This window comes from Phalangium opilio, unplaced genomic scaffold (genome assembly GCF_054372755.1).
Source record: "Phalangium opilio isolate 3A_F unplaced genomic scaffold, DU_Popi_V2 ptg000041l_1, whole genome shotgun sequence".
NCBI classification, from domain to species: Eukaryota; Metazoa; Arthropoda; class Arachnida; order Opiliones; family Phalangiidae; genus Phalangium; species Phalangium opilio.
The window spans coordinates 3,150,423-3,174,539 of NW_028324165.1; the positions used below are offsets into that span (position 1 = coordinate 3,150,423).

The window sequence follows — 24,117 nt, forward strand, 5'->3', positions numbered from 1 at the left end:
TTGCTTCGTTATCAAGTCATTTACAATAAAAAACCAAAATGAGAGAGGCATACTTAAAATATATGGAAAAGACGTTTCTGAAATGCCCTTTGTAAGAGATTCATTACCCGATATCAAGAGCGTAACATCATTGTTTACCTTGATAGAAGTTGTGGATTCCCTTACTTTATGTTGCGGAATTTTCAACAAGGAAATTGTAGATATGTTCGACAGCAAAGTCAAGATGAAAGGGGTAAAGAATAATTTTACTAACGCAATCCATGCAAGTGACTGCCAAATTGTTTCACAAAAAGTGTTAAAAAATTTTGGAAAGAGTCCTGATACCCGTGATTTATGCGAAAACTGTTTCAAGTACAGGAGGTCACTGATAAAAGGTGTAATTAGAAGCAAACAAGAGAATGGTGAAAGTCGAATTAGCTATATGCCGAGAGGACTACTAATAAAGAAGATAAAGCAACAAGCAGTAGTAAATTCGCATCTGAAGAAGAAGTCGAAACTTATGAAAGCCAGAATGAAAATTCAGCTTAAGAAATATGGAGAGAAACTGAAATCGGAAGACACGAATTTTTTAACAACTTTGCTTGACCAACAGAAAAAAGTGCTACCCAAGAATTCTTTTCAGCGCTTATTTATTGAGCAACAATTATTAGCGCTTAAAGCCAAAAACAAGCGCATGCGCAGATGGCACCCAAAAGTGTTACAGTGGTGCATTCATTTCTATCGAAAATCTCCTGCAACATACAAATTTTTTCAATCTAGTGATGTCTTACAACTACCATCAAAAAGGACTTTGTATAACCACTCTAGCCACATAGGTTTGACTCCGGGCTTCAGCAACATGTCTTTTGAAAAAGCTAAAGACAAGCTCTATCAATTGTGCCCTCAAGAACATCAGAGATATGTTAGTTTGATTTTAGATGAAATGAAAATTAAGGAAGATATCATTTACAAAGCAAATACAGGGGAATTAGTTGGTTTCAGTAACCTTGATGATGTAGGAAATGAAATTCTAAGATTAAGACAATCAAATGATGCTGAAATGCCTGAAGTCGCAACGCATGTGCTACAATTGATGATTAAAAGTGTAACTGGGAATTTTAAATTTCCATTAGCTTATTTCCCATGCAAGAATCTGGACAGTGATAATAATACTGCGATAATTTTAGAAGCGATAAGTCGTTTAGAATATTATGGTATTCCAGTTATTGCTGTGATTGCTGATGGCGCTAGTAACAACAGAAAGGCATTTAAAAATTTTGTTAAGGACGGATATAAATGGAAAAACATTTACGCGAATGATGAAGAGCGTTTTGTTTTTTTCATTTGTGATCCCCCTCACCTCATAAAGACCACAAGGAATGCCTTTGCTAATAGCAATTTTCACACCAAAACTAAACGACTTTTAAAGAACGGGCAAGAAATTTTATGGACGCACGTTTTAAAACTCTTTGAATTAGATTCACAGCGGCCACTTAGGCTAGCACCGAAATTAACGAGAGATCATCTATATTTGGATTCCTATTCAAGAATGCGCGTGAGATTGGCTGCTCAAATCTTAAGTGGAACTGTTGCTAACGCCTTGGAGTTTGAAATTGGCGAAAGTGTCCGTGAAACAGTCAAATTTATTAGAATCATAAATCAATTTTTTGACCTCATGAATACCAAAAATTTGGATGAGGGAAAGTTGAAACGAAATGCAAATTTGAATCCATTTAAAGATCCAGGAGATACCAGATTAGTAGTAAGATTAGCCGCTACATTTAGAATTTTTATAACTTGCCTAATGGATATTTTTAAATTTAATGTTTGCAGTGGTTAGAAGAAACCTTCATTAAATACTTTGAGGAATGGCAAAATGAAGTGTCTTCCAAGGCAGATACTTTAACTGCTGCAGAACGTCAGAAAATGACTTTAAGTCGAGAAACTGTCGAAGGATTAATTATGACTGGTTTGTAATTAAAATAAGACAAATTATGATCTACTCCTGCATTAATTACAAAATATATTCCTCTCTTCAGCTCAATCCGTCCCAGGAGTCGTTCGATACCTATTATCAAAAGATGCGTCATTTGTTTTAACATACAACTTGAATCAAGACTGTCTTGAGCAAGAATTTGGCAAGCACCGAGCATCTTGTGGAGGAAATACTAACCCCGATGTCCTACATTTCAGTCAAAATGTTGATAGATTTATACAATTAGAAAATGAAATTTTGGCCCCCATAAAGGGTAATGCTTCAATTTGCCCACAAAACTTTTAAAAATAAAAAGCAATATTTCAAAAAATGACTAAACCTTTTACTTAATTCAGAAAACTAAAGCAAGGTATTAAAGTACCATCACAGATATTTTGAATTAATCACATGTTCATTTAGTTTAGTAACATTAATTTTAAAATTATAAGATATCACATGCTTGTTTAATATAGGAACTTCAAAATTCAGATTTTTGTTGACACGTTAATCTTGTCATGCAACCCTTTTCTTAGTGCTGGGGATGATTTTTGCTTCTTATTTTCCCTGGAAAAATGTTTTCCTCTCAAATAGAGTTGTAGGCCTTTTCCTCTTAAATTTAAAAAAGCCGAGAAAATTTTTGGTAGGATTTTCTTTGTAGCATTAATTTCACTAGGAACTTTTGAATTAGAGATCACTGAATCGAAAGCTTTCAAAATATCACTACTTTCTTCCACTTTCCTGAGGGACTGGTCCCTCCTGTTTACACCGTTTTTTAAAGAAGACTTCAACTGACCGCCATCATATAAATCTGAGGCTATAGTGTCCATTATTTCAAATATTTTAAAGGTAGTTTTGTTTACATATAATAAACCTCCTCTGTTATTTTGTGTAACCCAGGCAGATATTTGAATTTTAGGGAGGTTACTATCTAAATAATCCTTAACTTCGTCAAAAGATCCTTTAATTGCAAATGCTGAAAGTAAGCACCATTGATAGGGCATAGATTTGCACACAGATTTGATAGTGGCACCAGCTACGTAGTAAAGAATTTGTTTATCCCTAACATCATTTATTTCAGTTTTACTTCCATTTGCAGGTAATTCAAGTAGTTGTTTATTTATTGCTGGGGCTAATTCTTGGAAAGAAACCTCATTTTTCACTATATCACAATGCACACAACTTAGCAAATTATGTGCAAATCTAGCTGAAATAGCCTTCTTACACAAAATTGGTAAGCATATAAATATCTGCAAGCAATGAGGGCATTTCAATATTAACGCAGAAATGGGAAAAATAATTACGATACTAACTGGTGGGGCAATTGAAGTGATGTATGCAATAGCATCCGATAAAAAGTCTTCATTTGAAAGAATCTCTAGGCCAACGTCCCAAAAGGATTTTGATATTTTTAATTTCGCTAATTCCAAATTCAACGTCTGAAATCCAGTCTCCCACATCGTCGCTTTTTCACCAACACCCACTGCTATCAATTCTTCCATTACTTGTATTGTGCAACTATCCGATTTATCTGGTATACCCAAAGCTTGCAATTTCTTGAAGCTTTGGTTAATAAAATCCTTGAATGTTTTAGTAGTCAAATCTGCATGATATTAATTACATTAATTACTTGAAATTGATATCGCAAAATTGTTTAACTCTTTAACTTACTAATTAGTTCTTCAGACGGAATTACAGTTTTTCTTTTTTTCCCAGAACTATTACCTACTTTACAATTTATATTTTCAACAGAACTATTTATCATATCGGAGAAACCTCCATCAGTAATATGAGGTACAACATTTTCTACATATTCTTCAACTATAATTATCTCAGGCGTCTCGTATTGGTCCTCCTTAATACCATAAAAATTTATATCCTTTAATTTGTCCTGTTTCAGTTTTAAGGCAGATTTCCTATATTATAATGTAAATGTTATTAACCAAGGCTTAACACAAATAAGATCTTAATAAGTACATTTTAAAAGTACAAATTTAAGTTAATAATATTTAACGTGCAATATAATGCTTCTAATAAAATTTCTTACTTTCCGGTATATAAATGTTCCTTACATAAATCATTTCTCCTCAATACGAACAAATCTCCGCAACTTTCCGAAACTCTGACGCGCGCCATTTTTAAAGTCCTAGCAAAAAAAAAATCCGATGACTATGACCTTGACTGCCCGTGGTTTCCTAGCGCAAAGCGACAGTGGTGGGATACCTTTTCGTTATGCTTTGCCCCTCCGTATAACAATAAAGACTCCGTGTTTAGAGTCAGGCATTTCGGAAATGAGTTTAATAAGTCTTCAAAGTGTGGCGCTTAAAGAGGTACTTGAGAAATTATCCGTGGTTTGCACAGGAATTTTAAATTTCAAAAAACTGGACTTTGTTTATAGGAAATGGAGGCGAATGATTGTAACTGTGATCATTTAAGCAAAGATGATGAAATAAAGCAACTAAAAGCCAAGGTGAGTTTTAAAGCCTGTAGCGTTTTGGCCAGTACAGCATGATGAGCCATCCAATCTAGTATCCCTTTAAAGCAAGTCTCTGCTCTGACTGTGCTTTAGTATAAAAAAACGGCACCAGATGCTCCCATAGTCGAGGGGTGGAGTTGACTGACGCAATAAGCTTATCAAAGACTAGGTCTAGCTCTGCCCTTGAGGACGATTTCTGATTGGTTCCTGCCTTTGGCTACATAGAATTGGTGTGTAGAAGGTTAATCAGTGTGTTACGCGCGCCACAGTAGCTGATATTTGCTTTGAAGCATAAATCGCAATAGAAAAACCTAAAGTAAACCAATGTTTATTGGTGGGTGATTAGAAACACCATAAGCCTATGGTGATAGGCTTATGGAAACACATCCCTCGACCATGGACGAACCAATACTGAAGGACCGATGGCAGCCCATAGAGTCCCATACTAAGCGACTAAACAACCAATGTTAAGCTTACTTCCTCCCTTTCAGCCCCAAAATGTTGGGGAGTTATGAAAAATACTGAGTCAAATCCCGGAAAAAGCTAGCACCATCTAGACAAAATAAGACGTTAGCTGCTTCCCTCGATAGAACGTTGATTCCCCCATAAGCCCCCCACTATCCGGTTTGCTACTATCTGCCGCTAGAAGGTGAATTAACAAGTATTTTCAACTTTCTCCCTCTGCCATCCGTCCTTCAGTATTGGTTCGTCCATACCTCGACCATTTATAGCGTTATTAAAGGGCACCACAAGAGCCTTGTGGGAGCTGTATGCCCACACACACAAACTGCAGCCTTGCTTATAGTTCTTGCAAAGCTACCGCGCCCCCAAGCCTCTGGTGGCGCCCTTGACGAAAAAACCCCTTCTGATCCCCGCCCCCCTTTGTTGACGTCACTGGTTTCTCTGTTTTCTTTCTGGACACTTTAAAAGACATTCTGCGATAAGAAAGTCCTATTTTGTAATGCAGTCTATTTTTTTCAGTGTAATGGTTTAATATCAAACATGAAAGAAGTGAGAATGACAAGTTTATTTACGATAAATAAGAAACTGGACGAAATTGAAAGGCTCAATGGGGTCATTAATGAGTTGTAAAGTAAAATCAAGGATCTGATGGTTTGTAACATTCTTCATTTTCATAGTCGATGTGAAAGAGAATCAGGTTAAAAGTATTAGTTCAATTATTGTTAATTGTTTATAACATAGGAGGAAAGTGGAATACATGAAAGAGCCAACATTGAATGCGTGAAATCAGAACCTGTTGAAAATGATTTAGGACTGAATGAACAGGAATTATCTCATCCTGTTCTGATAAATCAACAAACAGAAGAACAAATACAAAGGTATATAAAGCAAAAAACCAATGAGAACTTGTCAACGAGGGCGGAGCTAAAACTAGCCTTTGCTTATGCTAAGCTAAGCGGGGCTGTCAGCTCCACCCCTCGACTATGGGAGCATCTAGTGTCACTTGTTTGAACTAAACCATAGTCAAGTCTCGGCTATAGTTAAGTTTAAGCTCAAGTATAATTTTTTATTTGACTGACTAATTCGCGTCCATAAAACTTGATTCGTTAAGCCTTGCCCTGAGAATCGTGAATAAAATCCGAAGTATATAATACTTCGAGAGAGAAGTGGGGTAATTGTAACATGATTCTTCCCAACATCATTTTATATTTGGAGCAAGGTTACTATTAAACCAAATCACACTCGTTAAATAGTTCCCTCATTATTACTCAATAGGGTAATGGCAGCCCTCTACCTTCGACTGTATTAAGCTCTATGGAGAAATAACATGGGGTGCCATTAGTCTATTAGTGCTTAACTATTTGCCAAGGCGCATGCATGCGCTTGTGCTAATTTTTGTCCCATCCACGTCAAGACAATCAAGGTTTGTGCAGGGTTGATTGCTGAGGATTTAGTAAATACCAAACAGTTAATAGACTTCACCCCACGTTGTGATGCCCATCTGAAGTTTGTTGAGCAGGAAAGCAAATGTTCAAAAAGGGGTCATTCGCCTGGGAAGAATCATGTTACATGATATAACTAAAGAGTGTCACCCTTTTTCTATTATCCCCTTCTGATAAAATGTATTAATCTTTTATTGCTGTTGCTATATCAGTTTTGACGATTTCTTATTTGGATAGTTCGCAAAGTATACCAGCTGAGATTACCAACAACATTTACCAAAGTCTGCTTAAAGTGGAAGCCACAAACCTCGAGCAATTTGGGATAGGTATGGTGTCACATTATTGTAATTCTGACCCGCAACCTGATGTAGTTCCAGTTTAATGAAACTATTTGGGTTATTTTTTCGTTTTGATCATCAAGGTTCGTTGGTAAAAGCCGAAGGTGCTTGCAATATCGAAGGCACGCTGACTGAAGAAGACATTAAGGAAGAATCACCTGAATGTGATGCGGAGATTGGCAAAGGAAACACGTCCCAAACTAAAACTACCTCAAAAAATGCGCGTTTTACAACGCGAATTATGAAACTATGCATTCCTAAACTCAAATGCCGTGACGGTGTTCCTTTACTTAACCTTGAAGGCGAAGCGCAGTTGGAAATGTCTCCTGTCCCAACGACAGATTCGCCTCCCGAGAACAATCTTAGCGTAAACAATTCTTATCCCAAATCACGAATTTCTTCGACCAAGAGAGGAAGTGAGAGTATAGCAACTCGATCCAAGAAATTGTGCCTTGAAAAACATGGGGAATTGTCGTCGCTTGACGCAAATAAGGAAAGCAATTCTCAGGAAGAAGCCCTAGAGGAGAATCTTGATGATAACCAGTCCAAAAACACCTCGACCGATTCAAAGAAAACTGATAATAGACAAAATGAAACTTTGAAACTGTGCTTGCCAAGCGATTTAGCAAAAGTTGATGTTGAAGATAATACTTCAGTGTCCGGCTCTGATACATCCGAAAGTAGCTCGTCAAGTAGTTCCGAAAGTAATACAACTTCTGCCAGTTCGGAAATTGGTAAGTCATTTTACGCTTAGGGTCAGCAACGATTTTCGGGACTGGAACATAAGACTCAAAAGTCGTCAAAATTGAGCCACTTACGGTAGAAAGTAGAAACCTCACAAAAAACAGGGGATGTTTCGAAATTTTCTAGTGGTAGTTCCCCTAACAGGTTTTTTAACCCCGTCCCTCCAACCCTAGGCCTGATACTGAGTCACTTTTGTCACTAAAAGTCACTTTTTCAGAAATTCAGTCACTAAAGTCACTTTTTTCTGATATTTAGTCACTAAAGTCACTTTTTTTGAAATTTTCAGTATTTTGATATTTTTATTCTAAATCTTTGCTAACAACTTAGTATATTTCAATCATCTAAAGTTCTAAACACAAAAAAGCCACAGTTCCTTTCCTTAGACTTAAGTTTTTGTTTTGTAGGAACTGTACTGAACTAAACCAAATTGTTTTCTGAGAGCCGTTGAGATCTCGCTCCTGGCGAAATTAAATTCGCCTGTTAGTTGCAGCTTTGCCAGACCTACGATTATTATAGTACAGTGCGATTTTTTTAAGAGTTTTTTCGAAAAGTGTGCGATAATTTTGACAATAAATTCGATAATTCGGCGTAGGCGTACGATAGTTGTACGATAATTTCGAATTTAGCTTGAAATCTAGCTAATCTGGGTACAAATGGGCTTGCTAAGATAGAAAAGCGAAATAGGAGGCAGTGGTTGAACTTCCACTTAAGTCCCAAGGCAGTATGCGAAAAACACTATTTACCTATCTCCCTCTGGACCGTTGTACTGTTTTAGCATAAATCCGGTATTCGATAAGCCCATTTTCGCTATTCGATACGAATTTCGAATACCGAACTGACTACCATAAATTAAGGTCCTTGGCACTAGAGAGACCCACCATATTTTAAAAAATATCATCCCAATTTTATTTGTCTCCCATCAAAAACTACCGCCAAGTGCCTAGGAAATTTTCAGATATACTTGGCCACCAATTAGGATAGGTACTTTGAAATTTAGGAGCTTCAAAATGTTTTTCTCCTTGCTTTGTATTAACAATTCGCGAATATTAGGGTTACTAACCGATTAATCGCGAATAGTTAAGCCTAATATTCACGAGTATTAGGGTTAACTATTCGCGAATACTAGACTTAACTATTCGTGATTAATCGGTTAATAAGGTCTAACTATTCGGTATTCGATTTGGAATAAACAATTCGATTCGGTATTTAATAAGGAAATTTTTTGGTATTCGGTAACCAGTTTGATACCCAAAAAGTGCTATTCGCACACCCCTAGTATAAATACAAAGTGAATCAGATCACCTGGCCACCCACATACGTTGTACCGCGCTTTTTTTTGTCGCTAAGAGCGTACTATAATTTTCGTTGAAAATCGAGAATTTTTGGGTCTTGGTGCGACAATTTTGGAATTTTCATCTGGGCAACGCTGGCTAGTTGTAATTGCCTGGCACTGTGCAGTCTGGACAGAATGTCTGACATAACATTATTAACTTAAAGATTAAGTGTTACATTCTACATATGTTAGGACCCTTAAAATGTTTTTTTTAGTCACTTTTTTTAAAATTTTTAGTCACTTCCGTCACTTATTTTTTTTGTGCAGTAGAGTATCAGGCCTGTAACCCTGATTACTTTCTGTCGTCCCTGGATTTTTCAACCTCATCCTCAATCTTTAGCATGTTAAATCTTTAGGTTCTAAAAATTTTGTCTCATTTAAATTAATGCGTTTTTAACTTTAAATTTAAACGGAAAATTGTCCCTGCTAATAATATTTAACTCAAAACTTGATTAACTAAATTCAGCGGTTGAGCCTGAGCTCCGTGGCCACCGGACGAGAAAAAATTCCCTTTTTTGGTACTTTAAAAATGCAGGTACCCGGCCGTCCTTGGTGTCTTAAGGAGCCCAAGCAAACGTTGCTCAGATTGATAAGACCTTAGTACTTTACTCCCAATGGTCTTTGAAACTGTGAATAATTTCATCTAAAGAATATTTTAGAGAACCTACTCCGTCTTTATAGCAGTTCTCGAATCTATGCAAGCAAAGAGTATATACCAAGAGGAGCAGAAAGTCCAGCCTTTCACAAGGCTTTTGAAAGGCCCGGCCACAGTTTTGGTCGTAACTAGATCCGGTTTGTGTTGATTGGCTAAGCAGCGACGCCTTTTATCGGTTAAATTATGTCGACTGCTCATTTTTGGTGGTGGCTACAGGGCCGGAAATATGAAAAATTTCTTATAGGACACGTGTCCAGTGACCCCTCTATTTGACTGGAAAATTTACTGGACATTGTCCACTGGCCTGTGCGTAAATAGTGTCGCATCTTCATAGACAAGCTATCAAAACTTCGGAAAATTTATTGGTCAAAATGTCCAGTGAACCTCTTAGTTTTTAAAACATTTATGGGACATTTTTATATTTTATTGGATAATGTCCAGTGTCTTGCGCTTATTTCCGGCCCTGGGTGGCTAAGGGTTGACCTCTGGGTTGAATATTGACGTACAAAAGGTAATTTTTAAGTAGACCGAAGACTACAAGGTCACGTGAACAACCGGAATTAGTTGCTCCAAATTCAGAGCCGGTCCCTATTTACAAAGTTTCTGCTCCTCTTGGTATATTCTCTTTGATGCAAGTGGTTAATCGGTTCTTGAGGTAGTGTCGAAGGAACCGCGTCACCGAATAATTGTCCTTCGCGTGCTAGGAGGTTCTATACGAGGCGTTGCGAATATATCGTGTAGCTCACCTATGGCCCAAGATGCATACTTTGTGTGTGAAGCCTTACCGCTTTTGGTCTTACTGATAATAATAATAATCTAAGCTTTGTCTATGAAGGGATTTCCACACTAAGCCTGTGGCTTGTTTACAGGTGGGTCCATTTACAATGCATAGAGGGGTGGTGGCTAGCCCCTATGCCACAGCTAACCTACAGCGCCCTATATTAACTATTACTGTTAACCTCTGCAAGTTTTAATGGAAAGGAGAAACTGGGTTAGACCGCGGAGGAAAACCCCTTTTAACAAGCGGGGAGAGACCTTGCAAACTCTAATAATGAAATATGAAACGGTGTTAAGGTAAACATCCTTGCGATTTGGGTTGAGCCTTTTGGCAAAATAATGTTATAGTCGTTGCAAACTATACAAGACGATTTCTTTTCTTCTGACTCAATCGTTGCAATAAGTAAATCACGATTTTGTCACATACACCGCTTACGCCTCGGAGAAGTGGCCATCATATCCTAATATTATGATGATATCCAACTTATCGAAAATTTTAAGCTTTCTCTACCATCATATTCAGTTCATAAGGGTAACGCCAGGGCCAAATGTTTCCCACGCAGTCTTGAGTTAATTTGGTGTTACGTGTTAACGAATTGCAGTTACTTGCATTTAAACTCGATCACCTAGAAACAAACCAGAGGAGAGGACATTATAACGCCTTTCAATAACGGCAGTCATACCATTTTCCCTTCCAATTTATTTTATAAGCATATTTATATTGCAATAGACTAAAACCTTAAATATTTTCTTAATAATTAACAACCAGTAGTTTCCGCTTTCTGATGGGTAAAATCTTCGGAAATAGTCATCTTGATTCGGAGCGGTATTAATTTTGTTTTCCGAACCTTGTTTTCTTTAACTTGGTGTAATTTTAGTACTCGGCATGACCGGTTTTATCAAGTACTATTGAACAGTTTGATTCAAAGTGTGACAAATTTCAATTTGCTTGCTTTCTGAAGTAAAATCTGAGAAGCAGCGTTCAACTCTTTGCAACAGTGATCTTGATCGTCACATTAAAAATGGCACTGAAGAAAAACGCTTCAAACTTGATCAGTGTGACTATACTAGCTCTGAGAACAGTTCTTTGATCAGACACGAACATGATTTAACTACTCTGAGATCGACGTTGTTTTGCTTAATAAAATTCATCTTCCAACAATCTCGAATGTGGGAGACACGGCCGAGGTTTCTTCTCGCCATTTAAGTTAATTTTCATCCCCTTATGTTTGATATGCTCGTTTATTCATCAGCAAACGCCATTGATCAACACTGTTTCAACACAACGTTTTTTCTGAAACACCGCGTTTTCGTACGCATTACCTATTTTAATAAAGTTCGCTTGAAGGTTATTGTATTTTTGATACTAAATTGTAAATGATGTTTGTGGTTTCTATGTTTTCTATAGAAAAATTGAAGAAGAAACGTACAACGGGGCGCAAATATTCGACTAAATATAAAAGGGGCCTACAACGTCGCGTAAGAAAGGGTAACGAAGAAAAACGCTTCAAATGTGATCAGTGTGACTATACATGCAAGCATAAGTGCGATTTTATCAAACATCAACGCATTCATAGCGGTGAAAAACCGTTCAAATGTCATCAGTGTGACTTTGCAAGTACGCAGAAGAGTTCATTGATCAGACATGAACTTATTCACAGTGGTGAAAAACCCTTCGTATGTGTTCAGTGTAACTTTGCAAGTACGCGATAGAACGATTTGAACGTCCATCAGCGCATTCACAGTGGTGAAAAACCCTTCAAATGTGATCAGTGTGACTATGCTACTGCCCGTAAGTGTACTTTAATCGCACATCAACGCATTCACTGCGGTGAAAAACCCTTCAAATGTGATCAGTGTGATTATGCCATCTCGCAGAGCTGTCATTTGAACGTCCATCAACGCATTCACCGTGGTGAAAAACCATTCAAATGTGATCAGTGTGATTATGCCATCTCGCAGAGCTGTCATTTGAACGTCCATCAACGCATTCACCGTGGTGAAAAACCATTCAAATGTGATCAGTGTAATTATGCCTGCACAAAGAAGGATCATTTGATCTGTCATCAACGCATTCACAGTAGTGAGAGACCCTTCAAATGTGATCAGTGTGACTTTGGAAGCACTCAGAAGAGTACTTTGATTGCACAAAAACACATTCATAGCGGTGATAAGTCCTAAATGGGTACATATCGGGCGGTTTAACAAAGTTTCTTCAGATAATGTGCAAAGCACATTAATGTTTAATTACAATTGTCTCTGCAAAGATTTAACGGCTTGGGATGGATCGAAAATAAAATTCTCACGAGCTAAACATCTGAAGGCATAAGGCAGACTGTTCGTTGTATCTAAATAGAGACTCGGACAGTTCTATAAGTTTAACTAATCGAATCAGGGGGAAAGCTTCCATTCCCCCTCCCTGATCGAACTCGGTTACATCACCGCAAATATATTCAACAGTCATAGATTTGTGCACCTCCTAGGTTCACGTAGAATATCATTCAAACAAATAATATAGAATGTTTTGTATATTTTTATTACCCTATTCCACAATCTCAAAGCATATATTGGGTTAAGTAAGATCAAGTCTTTGGGGACCGCTGTTTCGACTCGGACACATGGATTATTTCTGTTTCCAAAGTCGTTTCTTTTATGATAATACATTCAGTGTGTGATCGGTGTGATTATTCTAGTACCCGTAAGAGTACTTTATCGCACATCAAGGCATTCATAGCTGTGAAAAACCCTTGAAACGTGATCAGTGTGATTTTCCAGCACATTGAAGAATAATTTGATCAAACATCGACGCATTCATAGTGGCGAAAGAACATTCAAATGTGATCAATTCGATTATGTCAGGGCCCAAAAGAATATTTTGATCAGATATCAACGTAACAATCACAATATATATAATATTGTATATAAACCATATTTGATATAACAAATGGTATATAAGTAATTATATCTTCGCTATTAAAGAATAAAAATTTTACCATAGTAATGTTTTTGCTTTGAATATTAATTTGCTTCTTTAATAACTGTATCGTTGTCATCACTTCTTGTGCTAGTTGGTTTCAACAGAAACAAGAGAGACTGCAAAATTGTCGCTAACTTTACCCTTGACTTCATACTTGTTTTTTTCACTACTTTGTAGGTGTTATCATGCACCTTCGGAGATTTAATGGCAGAATATGGCTGTTCATATTGTCACGTGTATTTTATTATACGTTGATCATGCGAAAGTTTGAATTATATATATATATATATATTTGAGAAAGTTGTTTGTTAGTTCATTATGACATACACAGTCACGATTAGTTAATTTCCAAATTCGACCAAGCTGCGGGGTTGATATCAGTGATACCAGGAATTAAAAAATCTTTCACGTTCCCATGTTATCCCAACGCGTAAGGTCAAACCTTTGGAAACCGCTGTTTCGACTCGGACATCGGTTATTGTTTCGGAACTTTTTTTGTTTGCCTTTGTGTCTTTTTAAGCCCAAGCATAACCTGCCTTTGAACATAGAAATGTTTGTGATGCGAGTTGTTTGATATAATTTGAGGTTTTAATCTATTTCATTTCTGTAGGAAAATCCAAGAAAAAATGTTCAACTCGATACAAATGTTCACCTGAATATAAAAGAGATCTTGAACTTGACATTCGAAACGATACCAAGGAAAGAGGCCTCAAATGTGATCAGTGTGACTGTGCAAGTACGCGGAAGGATGATTTGATCAGACATCAACGCATTCACAGTGGTGAAAAACCCTTCAAATGTGATCAGTGTGACTATGGATCCACGCAGAAGATTAATTTGATCAAACATCAACGCATTCATAGCGGTGAAAAACCGTTCAAATGTCATCAGTGTGACTTTGCAAGTACGCAGAAGAGTTCATTGATCAGACATGAACTTATTCACAGCGGCGAAAAACCCTTCAAGTGTGATCAATGTGAATATGCAAGTACGCGGAAGAACGATTTGAATATCCACCAGCGCATTCACACTGGAGAAAAACCCTTCAAATGTGATCAGTGTGACTATGCAAGTACGCGGAAGTATCGTTTGATCATCCATCAACGAATTCACAGTGGTGACAAACCCTTCAAATGTGATCAGTGTGACTATTCAAGTGCGACCAAGAATGGTTTGATCATACATCAACGCATTCACACTGGTGAAAAACGCTTCAAATGTGATCAGTGTGACTATGCAAGTGCGACGAAGAATGATTTGATAAGACATCAACGCATTCACAGTGGTGATAAACCCTTCAAATGTGATCAGTGTGACTATGGATCCACGCAGAAGGGTAATTTGATCGCTCATCAACGAATTCATAGCGGCGAAAAACCCTTCAAATGTGCTCGGTGTGACTATAAATGTACACAGAAGATCAGTTTGATCACACATCAACGCGTTCATAGCGGTGAAAAGCCCTTCAAGTGTGAACAGCGTGACAATGGTAGCAAGAACAGGAGTACTTTGATCAAACACAAACGAATTCACAGAGGCGAAAAACCATTCAAATGTGATCAGTGTGATTATCCCTTCACGCAGAAGATTAATTTGGTCACACATCAACTCATTCACAGTCGTGACAAACCCTTCAAATGTGATCAGTGTGACTATGCAAGTGCGCGGAAGAGTAATTTGACCAGACATCAACATATTCACAATTGTAAAAAACCCTTCAAATGTGATCGGTGTGACTATAAAGGTACGCAGAAGGTTCATTTGATCATACATCAACGAATTCATAGCGGCGACAAACCCTTCATATGTGATCAGTGTGATTATGGCAGCATGCAGAAGATTAGTTTGATCAGACATCGACGCATTCATAGCGGCGAAAAACCCTTCAAATGTGCTCGGTGTGACTATAAATGCGCACAGAAGATTAGTTTTATAAAACATCAACGCATTCATAGCGTTGAAAAAACCCTTCATATGTGATCAGTGTGATTATGGCAGCACGCAGAAGATTAGTTTGATCAGACATCGACGTTATAATCACATGGACTAATTAAAGGATTGTAGTTAAGCATACTCAGCAATTTAAAACTTGGAAAGAACCATTTCAAAAGTGTTAATTGCGCAACGTGTTTTCTTTTTCGTTTCACAAATTACCGTTCTTGACAACTGTAGTAGATGCTCACTAACAAAATGTTTTCGATCATAGAAAAATTATTAAAAACTAAAAAAACCTATCCTGACGGAATAGTCACAGGGCAGGCCACATGGTTTTTCAAAATTGTGGAATGTAACAAGCTTAACTTCTTTTAACGGAAAACTGGTAGTAATACGATGTTTGTGTTAATTATTTATAAAACCTTCACGACAATATTTAATGTAACCCTTTTTTTAAACTATAATTAACAATATTTAATATAACAAATGGTATATCAGTAATTATATCTTCACTATTAAAGTATGATATTTATACCATAATAATTAACTAATCGTAATTTGCTTCTTTCCTTTCTTTAACTTCGTCATCACTTCTTGTTCTAGTTGATTTCGGCAGAAACAGGAGAGACAGCAAAATTGTCGCTAAGTTTAACTTTACCATTGAATTCATGGTTGTGTTTTTTCACTTCTTAGTAGGTGTTATCATGCACCTACAGAGGTTTAATGGCAGAACATGGCTGTTCATATTGTCACTTTTTATTTTATTGTACGTTTATTATGGGGAAGTTTCCATTCTGTTTTACGCGAGTGTCTAACGTGGGATCAAGTTTGAATCTTCCACGTTCTCAACGCATATATTAGATTTGGTAAGGTCAAACCTTTGGAAACCGCTATTTCGACTCGGACATCGATTATTGTTTCTGAACTTGTTTTGTTTGCCTTTGTGTCTTTTTAAGCCTAAGCATAACCTGTTATATCTATTGCCTTTGAACAGTGAAATGTTTGTGATGCGAGTTGTTTGATATCAAATGAAGTTTTAATCTATTTCCTTTCTGTAGGAAAATCCAAGAAAAAATGTTCAGCTCGATACAAATGTTCACCTGAAAATGAAAGGGAGCTCGAACTTGACATTCGAAAGGATACCAAGGAAAAACGCTTCAAATGTGATCAGTTTGGCTATGCAAGTACGTGGAAGAATCACTTGATCAGACATCAACGCATTCACAGTGGTGAAAAACGCTTCAAATGTGATCAGTGTGGCTATGCAAGTACGACGAAGAATCGCTTGATCAGACATCAACACATTCACAGTGGTGAAAAACCCGTCAAATGTGAACAGTGTGACTATGGTAGCAAGAACAAGAGTAATTTGAACAAACATAAACGCATTCACACTGGAGAAAAACCCTTCAAATGTGATCAGTGTGACTATGCAAGTGCGTGTAAGAGTGGTTTGATCAGACATCAACGCATTCACAGTGGTGAAAAATTTTTCAAATGCGATCAGTGTGATTATGGCAGCACGCAGAAGTCTCATTTGATCGAACATCAACGCATTCACAGTGGTGAAAAATTCTTCAAATGCGATCAGTGTGATTATAAAGGCACACGGAAGAGTAATTTGATCACTCATCAACGCATTCACGGTGGTGAAAAACTCTTCAAATGTGATCAGTGTGACTATGTAAGTACGCGGAAGAAAGATTTGAACAAACATCAACGCATTCACAGTGGTGAAAAATTCTTCAAATGCGATCAGTGTGACTATGCAAGCACGCAGAAGCCTCGTTTGATCGAACATCAACGCATTCACAGTGGTGAAAAACCCTTCAAATGTGGTCAGTGTGACTATGCAAGTGCGACGAAGGGTAGTTTGACCAGACATCAATGCATTCATACTGGTGAAAAACCCTTTCAATGCGATCAGTGTGATTATTCTTACACACGGAATAGTGATTTGTTCAGACATCGACGCATTCACAGTGGTGAAAAACCCTTCAAATGTGATCAGTGTGACTATGCAAGCACGCAGAAGGTTAATTTTATCAGACATCAATTTATTCACATGGTGAAAAACCCACATAATTTAATTAGTGCGAATATGCTAGTAATCGTATGAGTAATTTGATCATACAATGCTGAAAAACGCCTCAATAGTGATCAGTGGGACTATGTATATGCAGACGGAAGTGTCATTTGATAGTACATAAACGTAGAAGTCACATGAATGAATAGATGGATTTACATTTTAAATGTGTAGGACAATAACCATATTTCATCGGCTTGTGTAATGAATGGTCCGAAACTGTGTATGTAACAGTCCATTAAATTTCTCCATTAGAAATTGTATTAACGGAAGCGCCGCTCATTTTCAGAGACAAGACTTTTGGTGCACTATACCCAGTTGTAACACCGCCATTTTCAGAACTAATTTTATATTAAATGTAATAAAATTCACATAGACGATGCAAAAATAAGTCATAATAAATTTTGGATACGTTTTTCGAATTGTTCCAAACTTGTTTCCAAACGTTTGAGGTGTTTTCTTTCGAGCGATTTCCATTTCCGTTATCAGTCCCCTCGGAGCTTTCATTAGCACATAAATTGTAGGAAGTTTCTTCAGGTTTTGAAAGCGAGTTATCTCAAGTGATAACTTTCGTCTAAAGGGTTGTAGTCAACCTCGTGCCGTCTATGAGAGCGCGAAATCTAAATAGGTGATTAGTCATAGGTGTCGTCAAACCTTGAAAAAAAAGTGGCGGATGTTTCGTGAATTCCCCTCGTGCTAATAAAAAACAAGGTGGTCAAGTTAAAATTTCACGGTCTTTAGTTATAAAGCAAGCGATAACTTATGGACCAGTTTAACCCTTTCGATAAGTTACCACTCTCTCTGGTTTCGAGCCAAGGTTTCTCCTCGCCATTTAAGTTAATCTTCATCACCTTTTTACCTCTCCGAGTGACGTATGTCACGGAGAGGTTCTAATTTCGACGTGTCTGTGTGTGTGTCTGTCTGTCTGTCTGTTGTTATTGACTTACACCCCAGGGGACCGCGTTCGCAGTTTGAAAATCGGAGCAAACGTGTTCTCAATTTCCGGAAATTTCGGAAATTGTATTACACTTGCAGGCTATTAATCCATTGCCTGTCTAACACCACCAGCCTCTGGTCTTTGTCCATCCCACATGGACACCAGTCTGTACACACTGGCTTCTAGTCACCACCCTCTTATGGTCTTTGTCCATCCCACATGGACACCAGTCTGTACTTACTGGCTTCTAACACCACCATCTTCTGGTCTTTGTTTTTGTCCATCCCACATGGACACCAGTCTGTACACACTGGCTTCAACTCCATCATCATCCTTAAGGTTAAGACATACGCGGCGATCGGCCAGGGTTACGAGAAACGTCCGGCCTCCCAATGGTGGGGCTTCCACCAAAGGTTCACGCAATTGCGCTGTTCTTATTGTCCATCCCACATGGACACCAGTCTGTACACCTGGCTTCTACACCACCATCTTCTGGTCTTAGTTTTTGTCCATCCCACATGGACGCCAGTCTGTACACCTGGCTTCTACTCCATCATCATCCTTAATGTTAAGACATACGCGGCGATCGGCCAGGGTTACGAGAAACGTCCGGCCTCCCTAAGGTGGGGCTTCCACCAAAGGTTCACGCAATTGCGCTGTTCTTATCCATAGCTGCGATTCGAAACCCTTATATACTACCTATTTGAGTAAGGGGAAGCAACCGTCGTATGCTTCATTTCAAACGCCAATATTAGTCAAGTCTCTCAAGAATGTTTAATTGTTCTTTTTTAAAACGATGTAACGTTCAATAAGGCGAATAACTAACGAAGAAAATATTAAATATTAATTATATTTATTTTAATATTTAAGATAATCTTGTTTCTCAATTCAAAATTAATACGGAAAGAGTTAAAAAGCAGTCTATGTTTTAGTCTGTGTATGTCCGTCCGTTAGTGCATCGCGTTAGCAGTTCGCTTTGTTTTGTGGAAAGAAATCCTACAAAACCTTAAAATTTGGTTTTCTCATAATGTATAATTAATATATGGAAATATTTTTCGTAATTTCGATGCCTTTAGTGGTTTTGTAGCTATAAAGCTCTGTTTCATTTTGATATCCCAAGAATATTTTTTAATATTATTATTTGAAATCGATGTTTATATATTACTTAAGCTATACTACATCTGTTTATAGCATAATCCTTTCTAAAGTGATTTCAAGAAGAACGCCACTATATTGGTCAAATGAACTATCATTTGTCAATAGGCCTAGTGAACCAAATAGTAAACGCTTGGTTTTCGTTTCTGTAATGCAGAGACATTAACGGTTCAGAGTGAGCCGAAAGTTAATTACACTTTTAAATAATCAGGCTTAGATTTTATAATCATGGTGGAAATCTGGGCCGCGTTAAGCAGAGCTCAGCGCTGTTAGCAGTGTCCTACAGAACCATAGATAATAATGTGTATATTATCTATGACAGAACGGGATTTTGGTTTTGAATTTTGACGTCACGGTGCTCAGCGCTGAGCCAGCACGGTCACCAAAGACATTAGTCGGGTTGTTGGATAACGTGTCGTAAAACGCGTAGTTCTCAGCTTGGCGAAAAAAAAACATGGAGGAATTAATACAAATAGCTCTTGCTGATTCTGATGGGGCTATAGCTATTCATTTGACGTGAAACCAGTTGATCACGCGAGAATTTTAAGAGATATGTTAGTTTCTATGTTTAGTTATAAAAGTTGTTCTTATCTATCTCCATAAATATGTTATCATACAATTTTTGTTAAGCCTTTGTACCTTGCACGCTTTATTGCGCTAGCTTATTTTTAAAACACCGATGACCGGAGAAAAGCTATGACGACAGATCTCACCGGTAAACTTTTCCAAAATCCGCTGTCTTTTTTTGGTGAGCTCTGCAGAACGCAGCCAAGATCAGTGAAGGTCTGATCGTTATCGGATTATAGCTTCGTGTTATCATGATTTTAATGGTGCACGTTTACTTTCAGTGTGTGTAGCCACAAATAAGCTTTGGTGTTATGTAACGTTAATCGTCATGTTGACAAACTAAGAAAATTTTTGAGGTGAAACGAGAGGATAGTGTTTACATGGCAACCCTGTTGTGAATATGGCTTTGAACATAGAGGGTATACAGTTGAGGAATAGCAAATTGGGCCTTTACAAATAGGTAAAGGTGATATCCCTCCAAAGTTTTATCTCTTCATTTCCCGTTTTTCCCCCATCGGATGATTTTAATGTGTACAAGTATATCCTTATTGGATGTAAAATGTCGTCTGATTTACAGTATATTTGCTATGCTTTGTATACTGCTTTAATATTTCATAAATTATAACTTCTGTATTTGTTCATAAAAAAAGAAGAAACATTTCCATATCTGGGTAAATAAGTTTGTAAGTAGTTCTTCTCTTGACTCGGAGAGGTAATATTTTGGTTTTCCCAACTTGTTGTTGATATGCTCGTTCACTCATCAGCACTGTTTCTTTTCTTTAACACTGAGTTTTCGTAGAGGCCTCAGCATTACGTTTTTTTCTTTTAAGTTCGCTTAAATGTTACTGTATTTTTGATACTTAATTATAAGTTATGTCGCTTTTATATTTCTTTTATTTAGGTAAATTCAAGAAGGAACTTCGGGTAACGTGTTCTACTGAATATAAAAGGGATCTGCAACGTCACGTTAGAAAGAGTAACGAAAAAAAACACAAATGTGATCAGTGTGACTATGCACACAAGTATAAGAGAAATTTGATCAGACATCAACTTGTTCACAGTGGTGAAAAACCTTTCAGATGTAATCAGTGTGACTTTGCAAGCACGCGGAAGGGTAATTTGATCGTGCATCAACGCATTCATAGCGGCGAAAAACCCTTCAAATGTACTCGTTGTGACTATAAAGGTACACTGAAGATTAGTTTGATCGCACATCAACGCATTCACAGTGGTGATAAATCCTTCAGATGTAATCAGTGTGACTTTGCAAGCACGCGGAAGGGTGATTTGATCGTGCATCAACGCATTCACAATGTTGAAAAACCCTTCAAATGTGATCAGTGTGACTTTTCAAGCACGCAGAAGGGTAATTTGATCGTGCATCAACGCATTCACAGTGGTGATAAACCCTTCGTATGTGATCAGTGTGACTTTTCAAGCACGCAGAAGGGTAATTTGATCGCGCATCAACGCATTCACGGTGGTGATAAATCCTTCAGATGTAATCAGTGTGACTTTGCAAGCACGCGGAAGGGTGATTTGATCGCGCATCAACGCATTCACAGTGGTGATAAACCCTTCAAATGTGATCAATGTGACTTTTCAAGCACGCAGAAGGGTAATTTGATCGTGCATCAACGCATTCACAGTGAAGATAAACCCTTCAAATGTGATCAATGTGACTTTTCAAGCACGCAGAAGGGTAATTTGATCGCGCATCAACGCATTCACAGTGAAGATAAACCCTTCAAATGTGATCAATGTGACTTTTCATGCACGCAGAAGGGTAATTTGATCGTGCATCAACGCATTCATAGCGGCGAAAAACCCTTCAAATGTACTCGTTGTGACTATAAATGTACACAGAAGATTAGTTTGACCAGACATCAACGCATTCACAGTGGTGGAAAACCCTTCAAATGTGATCAGTGTGACTATGCAAGCACGCAGAAGAATAATTTTATCAGACATCAATTTATTCACAGTGGTGACACAGTGGTGAAAAACCCCACGGAATTTAATTAGTGCGAATATGCTTGTAATCGTTTTAGTAATTTGATCATACAATGGTGAAAAACGCCTCAAGTGTGATCGGTGGGACCAGGGAGGAGGAATGTAGAGGAGTGGCCAAAGGTATTACGGAGAGGTCTCCATTTAGCGGTCTGGAGAGAGAGATCTACCCGAGGCCGACTAGTAGCTACTACCAAAAGTAATATAAGAAACCTCCCTTCGGGAGGAAAGTATACAAAGGCGAATTTTTCCCGATACATCCTCGTACCGCGAATGTCCCCGCGCACTTATACGGCCGTAAACAAAGTTTAAAAAATAGGGCCGCGCCGCGTAGAGCGTAGGAATACATTCTCTGATCTCGCGATTGCGTCGGCTGCTTAAGTTAAGTCAATTTCACAGACTCATAGTAATTTTAAACTTTTCCAGTAAAATAATTCATGCAGCATTTTTAGATTTTGATGATAATCAATCGTTAATAAACAGGCAGTGACTCGATTATAGGATTTTCATAGGTCTTTGCATAAAATTTGAATTAAACCCTTACCTTGCCAAGGTATGTGACTAACACTATACATAGATAGATTTTAAAATGGTGTTATCATGGATGAAGGATGCGAGTGAAAAACATTCGACGCTCAACAGGATGTGCAACTCCCTATACTAAAAAGTAGACAAGTCGATACTAGCGCCGCCTGGCTATCAGCGCTGGAAACCCTCGTGGGAAAAATGAAAAATACTGGACACGAGAAAAAAACACGCGCTACCGTTGATTTTTTTCCTTAGCGTCGTCTGCTAGAAGCAAAACAGTGATTTTTTTTTCTTATGTCCAGTATTTTTTATTTTTCCCGCGACGGTTTCCAGCGCTGGTAGCCAGGCGGCGCTAGTATCGACTTGTCTACTTTTTAGTATAGGGAGTTGCACATCCTGTAGAGCGTCGAATGTTTTTCACGCGCATCCTTCATCCATGGTGTTATTATCTATATCGAAATTTTGTCTTGTATTCATAATTTTCTTCTTCTTGGCTTCACAACAAACTAGATTTTCGTTTCGAAATAACCGTATGTGAATATTTATTAGCAAAATCAGGAATCTTCTATTTCTTTACGACAGACGGCTAAGCAGACTACACTAGTTTGAAGCGCTTTTTCCTCTTTCCCTTTCCAACGACCATATCAAAGGTCCGACTAGGATCTACCGTACCTTGTCCATGAGCAATAGTGTCTGAATATGGTATTTGGCGGTTCGAGGATGTCTCGCGTGTTATAACGTTATGCCTATGGCGTCTTGTATACTTCCCTCCCGTAGGGAGGTTTCTTATAGCGAATTCCACTTACTGCTCTCGGAGCGCTCCCATGGAGCAATAAATATAGGAGACCCTGATTTAGCAAAAACAGTCTTTAACGAAGCCGAGAACTACTTCTCCCATTTATATGGCTCCATGGGAGCGCTCCGCGAGCAGTCAGTGGAAATCGCTATTATACAGGGTGATTCTAAAATGGTGGCATAACCGAACTACTGCGGGTTCTATGAGCGATTTTAAGTCGAAAATGTTCTATGGCATTTTGTCATCCAGGCCACCGTTTAAAAGTTATGATAAGGATCATTTACGGATGACCCCTTAAAATTAATTAAATTCGAAAACAAAAGCCCAGCGGGTTGAATACATTTTTAAGGGGACTCACGTGTTTAGTAATCGCGCTCGCGATTTACTTCCCCGTGAACTCCATAAAGAAGTCCTCCACCAATGTAAGCTTGAAAATGGGTTCAAATGGGAAGATTCATGCCGAATTGAGAAAAAGATAACCCAATGGGGAAATGCATTGAAAATTTAATAAAAAAGGACCAAATGGGAAGATTCTTGCCGGATTGAGAAAAACCTAACAAACAATCAACAAAGGTTTAATGTTTTATTTCCACTCTCTTCTGAGAATCGTGTTTTGTTATGCTCTTCTGTCTACTTTGTTTATATAACTTTCTCGTTACTTATGCCTTAAATGAGGGTCAGTATTAACGATTAACAAATATCTTTATTGAGGTAGTGGGTATCTCTACATTTTTACTACTTCCTAATCCTGACCTACTCCACTGAGTAGTGGTTAGTCCTGTTGCTCTCTCTCTAGTCTTATAGATAGAGATGTCTAGTTCGGTTCAGTTCAGTTTTGTTAAATATCAGATATTGGAACATCCCGTTTGTTTAAACGACAATTAATACAAGTACAAAATATCACTATTACTGTAACAATAAAAAATAGCTTCTCATTAAATAGCTTCT

At 37.8% G+C, this 24,117-nt stretch overlaps 2 protein-coding genes across 6 annotated transcripts; one reads left to right on the plus strand and one right to left on the minus strand.

Moving 5' to 3' along the window:
* Positions 1–2,220: 2,220 nt before the first annotated feature.
* On the minus strand, positions 2,221–4,117 carry LOC149679372 (uncharacterized). 3 transcript variants are annotated; one of them, XM_089835085.1, is made up of 4 exons: positions 3,999–4,117; positions 3,623–3,867; positions 3,265–3,554; positions 2,221–3,201 (listed from the first exon to the last, which is right to left on the minus strand). In XM_089835085.1, exons 1-4 carry the CDS (start codon positions 4,085–4,087, stop codon positions 2,440–2,442), a joined length of 1,386 nt encoding a protein of 461 aa, XP_089691211.1. In that variant the 5' UTR covers positions 4,088–4,117; the 3' UTR covers positions 2,221–2,439. The 3 variants fall into 3 exon arrangements, with proteins under 3 accessions (XP_089691211.1, XP_089691210.1, XP_089691212.1); XM_089835084.1 differs by having other exon boundaries at positions 2,221–3,554; XM_089835086.1 differs by having other exon boundaries at positions 2,221–3,554; positions 4,024–4,069.
* A 1,291-nt stretch (positions 4,118–5,408) lies between these two features.
* LOC149679373 (uncharacterized) lies at positions 5,409–24,109 on the plus strand. 3 transcript variants are annotated; one of them, XM_089835062.1, is made up of 5 exons: positions 5,409–5,540; positions 5,631–5,767; positions 6,569–6,657; positions 6,753–7,403; positions 20,737–24,109. In XM_089835062.1, the coding sequence occupies exons 1-5, from the start codon at positions 5,538–5,540 to the stop codon at positions 21,858–21,860; spliced, it is 2,004 nt and encodes a 667-aa protein (XP_089691188.1). In that variant the 5' UTR covers positions 5,409–5,537; the 3' UTR covers positions 21,861–24,109. The 3 variants fall into 3 exon arrangements, with proteins under 3 accessions (XP_089691188.1, XP_089691187.1, XP_089691189.1); XM_089835061.1 differs by lacking the exon at positions 20,737–24,109 and adding an exon at positions 13,766–15,634; XM_089835063.1 differs by lacking the exons at positions 6,753–7,403; positions 20,737–24,109 and adding an exon at positions 13,766–16,022.
* Positions 24,110–24,117: the final 8 nt, after the last annotated feature.